Raw genomic sequence first — 9944 nt, 5'->3', positions numbered from 1 at the left:
CCTAGCCCGAGAAATACTACAAACGCATGACCACGCGTTCGCTTCCCGACCGCGAACGTCGGCGGCTGTCTACACTCTGTTCGATCGTTCGAGCATTGGTGTTGCTCCCAACGGCTCGTACTGGCGCCTGATGCGTCAACTTCTTGTTACAGATTTCTTTAGTAAAAAGAGGCTCGAAGCTTTCCGGCCCATAAGAGAAGGGGAAATGGCTGCTCTTCTACACGCCATCTGGAAAGATAGCAACAAGGGAGAAGCAGTACCGCTACGTTCAAGAGTAAGATCTGCAGTTTATAACGTCATCTCCACAATGGTAATAGGGAAGAGCTTCTCCGAGATTTCCTCCACAAACGCTGACGTTGCCGATCTGTTGAGTAAAATATTTGCTTTTGCTGGCGTGTTCAATATTGGCGACTTTATACCATGCTTGCAATGGATGGATTTGCAAGGCCATGTGAGACGCATGAAGATAGCGGGGGAACGCTTGAGGACCGCCTTCCAAGGGATTATTGATGATCGCCGTCGATCGATGAAGGACCCTACATATAATCCTAAGGGCTTATTAGACGTTCTATTGTCTATCTCACAGGAAAGCAAGTTAGACATGCCGATTAGTGACGACAATATCACGGGGGTCGTGACGGTACTAAAATACTAACTTCTTGTTGTATTCTTCTTAATTATGAGAGGCAGATGAACGCTTGCTAACTCATGCCGTGTCTCTTCAGGGTGTTTTCGGGGGCGGAACAGATACAACGATAGTCACAGTTGAATGGGGACTTGCCGAGGTGTTACGAAACCCAGCAATCATGAAGAAGCTCCGATATGAAATCGAATCTACAGTGGGAAATGCACGTCTCCTTCGAGAGTCCGACGTTGCTCAACTACCTTACCTGCGAGCAGTGGTGAAAGAGACACTGAGATTGCACCCACCTGCACCGTTAGCAGGAGTCCATGAGTCCACAAGGCCTTGTGTGGTAGATGGGTATCATATACCGGCAAAAACACTCGCGTATGTCAACGTATGGGCAATAGGCAGGGACCCGAGTGTATGGGAGAAACCACTGGAATTCTGGCCGGAGAGATTCCTGGATAGCGACATAGAAGTTCGAGGCCAGCATTTTGAGCTGCTGCCGTTTAGCTCAGGAAGAAGGGGGTGTCCAGGGTGGATGTTGGGGCTGATGAACGTGCAGCTGATGGTGGGAATTCTGGTGCAGGCTTTCGAGTGGTCACATATAGATAGCATTGACATGTCGGAGGGGCGTGGGCAATTGGTTCCCATGTCCAAACCTCTGCTTGCCTGGGCAACTGCCAGGTTGCCTGCGCATCTCTATACTATATAGCAGCAGGTGCTCAAATACACCCATAGCAGCAGCTTGCCTGTGCATCCCTATGCTATATAGAAGCGCCTCCAATACAGGAAATTCATGCATATTAATACAAGGAACGATTTTATCGTCTTTATCTACAGAATTTTATTTCTGATATATGCCAGATAGTGCTACCTAAGAAATGTGAGTTTTTATATGGAGGATGACTTGGGAAGTTTCTCAGATAAGAAATGTAAGCTTTTGTGTGGATAATGAAGTCCAATCTAGGTTTCTTGTATAGCTCTATCTCTTTTTCGATATAGTAATTGTAATTATCTATCTAGGAAATGGAATGTTTGTCTAGGAAACAAGAAACAATATTGTGCTATCTGGGTAGGGAAAGTCTGTAAATTAAAAAATTAGCATTTAAGAAAAACAAACCAAGTTATTTACTCTATTTAACATAAATAACAAGCTTGTATATATTTAAGCTTTTAACCATGGACACCCAAAAAAAAAAGAGAGGATACGTGGCAGCTTGGAGGAGAAGAGCTTGCCACATGTCACAAAGAAGGAGCTCTTAGATGGAGGCTTAGAGGGGGGAGAAGGTGGAAAGACAAGAGGCAGGCTTTGGGGAGGAGGTTGAAAGACAAGAGACAGCTTTAGGGGCAAGGAGAAGATAGAAGGTCAATGGAATGGAGGAGATGGAAGGTCACCTTCGGAAGGAAGGAGGAGATGGAAGGTTAATGGAATGAAAGGAGGAGATGGAAGGTCTTAGAGCCATGGGTTAAGAATTAGCCAAAATTTCAAAATCCAATCCAAGTATGCAAGGTGAATTGATTAGCAATTTAAGAATCAAAGATCCACTTTCAAATGGGGAGTTGTTGAGGATGGTCATGCATCTTTGCCCGTGCAAAGCACGGGCTCAATACTCGTTTATATTATAGGGCAATCATCTTGATTGGGGCCTTGGAACTTTGCAAGTTTTTTTCTTGCGAGTTTTGCGAGTTTTCAACCCTATAAGTATATTATAGCTAGTCTAAAGCAAAGTGGTCATCATTAGCACAACAAAATCATCAAAGTGAGAATCAACATTAGCATCATCCTCAGCAACATTATAATCAGCAAAGAGGAATCATTCCAATCGAGGAAGATTCCAAGGACGAGGGAATGCATCCACCAACATGTCAAACATTCAGTGCAACTACTGTCAAGTTTGGACACTATGAAAGAGATTGCCATAAGAAGCAGTACGACCAAGGAGGTCAATCCAGCAGCAATTGGGGAAATTTCTATGGAAGAAGAAATCATCATGGTGGACATTCCAGTCACAGTCATTATGCAAATGAACATGGGAATATGTTTCTTATAAACGAGGAAATGCAAAAGACTGATACAGTCTATCTAGACACTGATTGCAATTCAAAAGAGAATTTCAGTTATCAAGTCAACCAAGCAAATCAGGATCCTTGGTACATCGACAGCGGAGCATTGTCTCATATGACAAATCATCAAGAGTGGTTCATAGAGATGAAACCATTAAAAGGTCAAAAGAATGTCATCTATACAATAGATAATACATCGAATCTAGTTCAAGGGACAAGCATTATCCCTATGAACAATTTCATTGGTACAAAAGGATTGGTGAAAGATGTACTGTATGTTACGAAGCTCAGCAAGAACCTCTTGTCAGTAGATCAAATGACGGAACACAACTATCAAGTCATCTTTGACAGAGATTAATGCACTATTAGAGACAAATCTAGAGGATTTTAGCTAGTAGGAAAAGGAGTCAAGGAAGGACACTTGTACAGAATGCTAGCAACAATACCAGATTTGCATGCCATGTCAGCTCAACCACCACAGATGCCACTATCCACAAAATGGCACAAGAGATATGGTCATGTCAATTTCAATAGCTTGATAGATCTCAGGAATCAAAATATGGCAATTGGGATTCCTAAGCTACAGTTTCTTGGAAAATTTGGCAAAGCATGCTGCTTTGATAAACAAAAGCAAACCAACTTTAATGGAAGCACCTCTCGAGCATGAGGTATTCTTGATTTGATTCACACAGATGTATGGCTAAGTAGAAAAATTCGAATTCATGATTCAAAAAAATCGAGAAAATCGCTCGAATGTTCGAATGGAAGAAAAAATCGGTTTAAAAAGCGGTGACATGTCACGTTTTTTAGATAAATTGCCACGTCATCCCCACATATTTGTACGAATAAATTTTATTCATACGAATAACCTGTATTAGGACGAATATGTTACTGCATTTCTGTATATAAGCTCACTATTTGCCAATGTCTCTTATCTCACGCTTCGTTTCCTAGCCGAGCATAAGAGATCAAACAAGGAAAAGAAGAAGAAAGGCCCTCAATGTTGTGAAAGCAATTTAAAAGGTCCAAAATAAGATGGATTTTTTGTTAGGGAGCTTTAGGATCTCATTTTGAGTTCCTGAGATCTTTTGTGAGGTTTTTGATTTTGGTCTTTCTTCTTTTGTTTGTGGGAGTTCTAGGTTCTCTTTATTGAGTTCCTTCGATCCCTTGTGATAAAAATGTTTTAGATATTTATGTGTCTGAAATTTGTTTGTGGGAGTTCTAGGATCTCCTTGTTGTGAGAAATGGGCTTATTTTTGTGTCTATAAAATTATGAAATTTGTTTGTGGGAGTTCTAGGATCTCCTTATTGAGTTCCTTAGATCTCTTGTGAGGATTTTTGTACGTGGGAGTTCTAGGATCTCCTTGTTGAGTTCCTTAGATCTCTTGTGAGAAATGGGCTTGTTTTCATGTATATGAAATTATGAAATTTGTTTGTGGGAGTTCTAGGATCTCCTTGTTGAGTTCCTTAGATCTCTTGTGAGAATTTTTATATGTGGGAGTTCTAAGAACTCCTCGTTGAGTTCCCTAGATCTCTTGTGAGAAATATGATTTTATTTTGTGTTTGTATTCTGACACTTTCTTTGAATGAATACTTAATATTCTTTCAATAGAATGTGAAAGAATACGAAGAGTTTTGAAGTGTATGAATTGAAAGTTTTAAAAGTTATTAGAAGAGTTGTCTCATTCTTACACTTTCTTTTGGATGAATATTTAATATTCTTTCAATAGAATGTGAATGAATGACTTTCAATTTGAGTGTATTCTTTTTAAAAAAATGAATCCATATCTCTTTTTATTACTCAATTCTTTCACTTTCTTTTGAATGAATATATAATATTCTTTCAATAGAATGTGAATAAATGATTTCAATTTGAGTATATTCTTTCAATAGAAATGAATCAATGTCTTAACTTTTATTACTTATTCTTAGTTTCTTTTAAATGAATATTTTATATTCTTTTAATAGAGCGTGATTGAATGACAATTAATGTATTGCATGCTTGAACGTGTTTTTTAAAGGATATGTGTTGTGTTTTATAAAATGTGTATTGCAGTATGTTTCTATTTTTCAATTTAAGTGTATTCTTCTTAAAAAAATGAATCCATATCTCTTTTTATTACTCAATTCTTTCACTTTCTTTTGTTTGAATATATAATATTCTTTCAATAGAATGTGAATAAATGATTTCAATTTGAGTATATTCTTTCAATAGAAATGAATCAATGTCTTAATTTTTATTACTTATTCTTACAGTTTCTTTTAAATGAATATTTTATATTGTTTTAATAGAGCATGATTGAATGACAATTAATATATTGCATGCTTGAACATGTTTTTTAAAGGATATGTGTTGTGTTTTATAAAATGTGTATTGCAGTATGTTTCTATTGTATACCACAACAACACAAAGCAACTATAGACGCGCTTGGTAGACGTGCAAAATAGCGGGTGCGTCTATAGGCGTTGCTTTAGTAGAGAAATTACAAGCGCATCTACAAGCGCGTCTATATGCGCGTCTATTAACACGTTTAATTGTGCACCAAATCTGAGAAAATACGGACCCGTCTAACATCGCATTTACCCGTGCATCTATTTGCGCATGTATTAACGCGTTTATTTGCACGTTTACACCGAGAATTAGACGTGCATTTAGACGCATAGATAGACACAAACCAAAGAATACAGAAAGTGAGATTTTGGTGTACATCATTACTTTCCAAACATTGCCCATGATTACCAAAGCACATAATTTTAACAGAATAACAATGCTTTTTTGCAAGCCCACATATACAAGAATTAAGTGAGGTGAGGAGAATGAGACAATATGTAAAATAGTTTTGCCAATATCAATGATGGGGCTACGGTTCAATCTCATCCTCAATGAGATCAACTCTTGCCAAACTATCTACTTCAAAATCCAAACAAGTGTTTAGATCTACAAATACATTCAACCCACTACTACTTGTGCTACTCATGTGCTCATCGAAATCAGCATCACCAATGGTAGGCTTGTCCTCACGGGTAATGGCCTCAATATCTGTATCTCCTATCTCATGATCATCCTCCTCTCTCATATCACGGTCATCATCACGTCCATGGCCATGATCATCCTCCATACGCTTCATATTAGTAAATGTACTATACATCACTTTGGAACATGGCATAATAGGTATGACATGCCACCATCTATTATTATCCACCATTGGTTGATAGACAACCTAATTCAAACACAAATACAATCATGTTATTTTTCTTTCATCAAATATTTAAAAGCAAGTATTTTTATATGTGTGCACAGTACCTGTTCACATTGTTGTGGTAGTACTAGTGTGTCCTTCCTACTTTTCCAAAACTTTGTGGAGTCAATAGTTACAAAGCCACTTGCATGGCGTTTGATTGTTGCATTAGGGCCTCTTTCCACCACATCCTTAAACCACTTTACATCCAAAACACACACAAAGAAGCATCGAAAGTCAAGCTTAATAATATCTTGGATTATGCCACAATAATCATCCATGGCTCCATTGGCTCCCTCAAAGCTAGCAATGACGCCGCAATCTTGTGTGTTTCTCTTATCATCAATCCCTTGTGTTCGAAAATGCTTGCCCTCACACCATATAGCATTGAACATAGTGCACTACACCAAGAAAAAATGAATTAAATAAGCAATCTAAATTATTGAAAACTCCTAACTTATGCATAACATTCTATATACCGACCTTGCTCATGCATCCCCTAGCATACTCCCATTATTCCATTGTGATATGCATCCTCTCGTCTTTCTCTGCTTTCTCCATTTCATCAAGTAGCCAATCCACATGAATATCCTTTGGAAGTGCTCTTAGATACTGAGGGTATGGCACATGAGATCTGTGTTGTGTACGAAAGAGGGCCCTTTCTTTTTGTCTTCTTGCCTTTGCATCCTCGTATCTTGTCACCCATCTTTTCATCACATCACTATTAAGCATGCAAAAGAGGTTGATACTATTATGCAACTCCGTGTCTATTACTTTGTTGTGTCCTTTCCCTTGAGGCACAATAGAGGTCATCCTTAGGTCTTCATCATCTCTCCATAGTCGTGGGAGAGAGCTATCCACATCAACAAGAAACTCAGAAATATATACAAGTGACTCTTGTCCCAACCAACCCTCGGCCATGCTACCTTCGGGTCTTGCATTTTGTCTCACGAAGCCCTTCAAGGTCTTCATGAAGCGCTCGAGGAAGAACAACCATTGTGCATGTATAGTACCGCATATAGCAATCTCATGATCCACCAAATGCACTATAAGATGTAGTTGGCTTGTGAGAATAGAACGTGGAAATGTCTCCTCCACTAAACAAACCACCTCCACTGACATAACTCAAGCATTCTCAAGCGTGGTGGGATCTATTTCCTTTGAGCTCACATACCTAGAAATAAAAAAGTACACCATATTAGCATTAATATGCATTCAAACTTGCATGGAGCATTGATACGCATCATATTTTTTATCATGTAAAGTACCTCAGAAGCTCGCCCATCTTGTAAATACAATCTTTCATGTCCTTCGATGCACTACGTGAAATGCTAGTAGGTAGTATGAACTAAACCCACGAGGAGGTGGTTGATTAGTTGCTGATAAGTATTCACTCACACATTTGGAAGGAAAAAAATATTATGCACATAAAATACTTACTTGGAGCATCTTGTGCCAATCATGAGATTTCAAGCCATATAGTTGCTCTACACCTCTTTTCTTGCTCTTTGTAAAGGCTCCCTTCAACTAAGCCTACTGCTGGAAATGAAAAATCAGAAATTAAGCAATATACCACGGCCATAATGGACAGCAGAAAAGGCATCTTGCAGCTTGAGATCATGGGCAGATACCCTACTCCTGTGGAGACAGCCTACCACCGTCACCATCGCAGAGGAGATACATGGAGGCACTTCTATGATGACGGGTTGATTACTGAGGAGCAGTATACCCGAGCTACTGGAGCGACCCCCGAGGTATTTGAAAGTAATTAAATAATGCTAAAATTATAAGTAAAGATTTGATTTTTCATACATTGATATATGTTGTCCCTTGTTTACAAGCCCGTGCACAAGACGACGAGGAAGACGAGGAAGGAGGCACAGAAGGGAGTGCAGAAGGGAGCGTGGAAGGGAGCGAGGACCTGGAGAACATAGATTAGTCGTAGAAGTAGTGCTAGCTACTCTTTTTTGTACTTAAAGCCACTGGCTTGGCTTCATGCCTCTGGTATATACACTCCTCTTATTTTTTGTACTTGAAGCCACATGATGTGGCTTAGCTTCGTGCTATATGTATATACAAGCACTTTTTGAGCTTTTAATTTTATTGCGTTTTGGAGTTGTAATGTTTTATTTGGAATTGTAATTAAAATGCATTCTGTAAATTTAAAAGAAATAATAATAAAGCGCATCTATCAATGCGTCTATAAATGCGTCTATATACATGTTTGTCTGTTTGACAAGCGTTTATTTTTGCATCTATAAACACATTTATAAAAGCATCTATTTAAGCATCTAAATGTGCATCTATACGCGCATGTATCTACTATATAGACGCACTAGTAGATGTGGGTCTCTAGACACAAAAATAGACGTGCCCGTAAGTTTTTTATTTAGTTCAGTAAACGCATCTGTGTGCACATCTATGGGTGATTTGTCTTGTGTACTCAAATTAGTTTTTTTGCATTTTATTTTTGGCAACTTCAAAAGCATGGTGCGCGGCAAGATTTGGTCATACGTGACGGAGATATGAAAAGTACATTCCTTGGTTTCTTTCTTGCAGTGTAAATATTGTGGATACAAGCTCACAGGCGGTTCTACTCGCATCAAGCAACATTTTCTCAAAATAGGCAATGACATTGGAGCTTTCACATGCACTCCATCTTATGTTCTTCTGTTATGCAAATCGTATTTAGAGAAAGTGAAGAAAGTGGTTAATCCGACCCTAATAAGAAATTGTTCAAATCAACAAGATGTGAGCACTAAGGTTGATGAGATGGTTGAAGAAGAAGCACTACAAGGCATAGGCCCTTTTTCGACGAAAATACCGACGCTTTTTACATTAAAATTTTTTTTCACGGGCGCAAACATCGTTATAAAAGTCGCTAAAAGTGTCGGAAAAGAACTGTCGCTATATAGCGATGTTGTTAAACGTCGCTATATAGCGACACTACTAATCGTCGCTATATAGCGACACTGGTAAACGTCGCTATATAGCAACGATTAACAGAAGTAAAAAAAAAAGCATTAGTGGGGCCTAACAGGGCCATATCAAGCCCTGTTTTGCCCCACTAATGCTTTTTTTTTTTAATTACAAAAGAAAGTTTGTTATTACAAAAAGTAAAGAGGGAAAAAGAGACATATGCTCATGCTTATGCATGAGCATATGTCTCCTTCTCTTATGCTCATGCATAAGCATAAGCATTGGCATATGTCTCCTTCTCTTATGCTTATGCTTATGCTTATGCATAAGAGAAGAGAAGAAGAGGGAATGGAAAGAGAGACTGGAAAGGGGGAAAGAGGGAAAGAAAGAGAGAAGAAGAGGGAAAGTAAAGAGGGAAAAAGAGACATATGCTCATGCTTATGCATGAGCATATGTCTACTTCTCTTATGCTCATGCATAAGCATAAGCATGAGCATATGTCTCCTTCTCTTATGCTTATGCTTATGCATATGCATAAGACTCCTCTTATGCATATGCATAAGCATAAGCATAAGAGAAGGAGACATATGCTCATGTTTATGCTCATGCTCATGCTTATGCTTATGCTTATGTATGAGTAGAGATCAAGTGGAAGCAGCTCGGTTGGGTTTCACAAAATGTCAGGCCTAGCTCATTATATTCATGATCTAGGTAGTGCTAAGATCTTGATTTACCATAGGCAGTTGAGCAACAATGGAGAAGCCATTGTTTACTTCTTAAAATGTTTGTCCAGGGTTTTAGGTGGACATGATCTTTCATGGCAAAAGGAAAAGATCATTTTGATAGAGAGGTTTTCTGCCATAGATATAGTTGGAGATTATGTGAATAAGCAGGCCTCTAGGGCCGCTTACTTTTTGTCTTACACTTCTTATGCATTAGCATGTGGTGTTAAGGAGCCCAAATGTCTGGAGGGCTATGGAAAACACAAGCTCATAAGGTTTCGAGAGCCACCCATGATTGCATTAGGCCACACAATCCAAGAAGAAGAATGGTGGAGATAGCTGAAGAGAAGAATACCCCTCCCAGACAAGCAA

The 9944-nt window shown here is 38.8% G+C and overlaps 1 protein-coding gene across 1 annotated transcript; it reads left to right on the top strand.

The window, feature by feature from the left end:
• Nucleotides 1-130: 130 nt before the first annotated feature.
• Nucleotides 131-1340, top strand: LOC147889733 (3,9-dihydroxypterocarpan 6A-monooxygenase-like). Its single transcript, XM_087391305.1, has 2 exons — nt 131-640; nt 726-1340. Exons 1-2 carry the CDS (start codon nt 131-133, stop codon nt 1338-1340), a joined length of 1125 nt encoding a protein of 374 aa, XP_087247431.1.
• The last annotated feature ends 8604 nt before the right edge of the window (nt 1341-9944 follow it).

This window comes from Dipteris shenzhenensis, chromosome 20 (assembly GCF_047967505.1).
Source record: "Dipteris shenzhenensis isolate YYH24624 ecotype China chromosome 20, Dip_SZ_1.0, whole genome shotgun sequence".
In the NCBI taxonomy this organism is placed as follows: domain Eukaryota; kingdom Viridiplantae; phylum Streptophyta; class Polypodiopsida; order Gleicheniales; family Dipteridaceae; genus Dipteris; species Dipteris shenzhenensis.
Note: the sequence above shows the minus strand (reverse complement) of the source record. Positions and strands in the feature narration are given on the sequence as shown.

Bases quoted from the DNA above. Each gene is read 5' to 3' on its own strand.
- LOC147889733 (XM_087391305.1), top strand. From the start codon at position 131: ATGCGTCAACTTCTTGTTACAGATTTCTTTAGTAAAAAGAGGCTCGAA. The intron at 641-725 runs GTACTAAAATAC...GTGTCTCTTCAG, and splicing joins ATATCACGGGGGTCGTGACG to GGTGTTTTCGGGGGCGGAAC.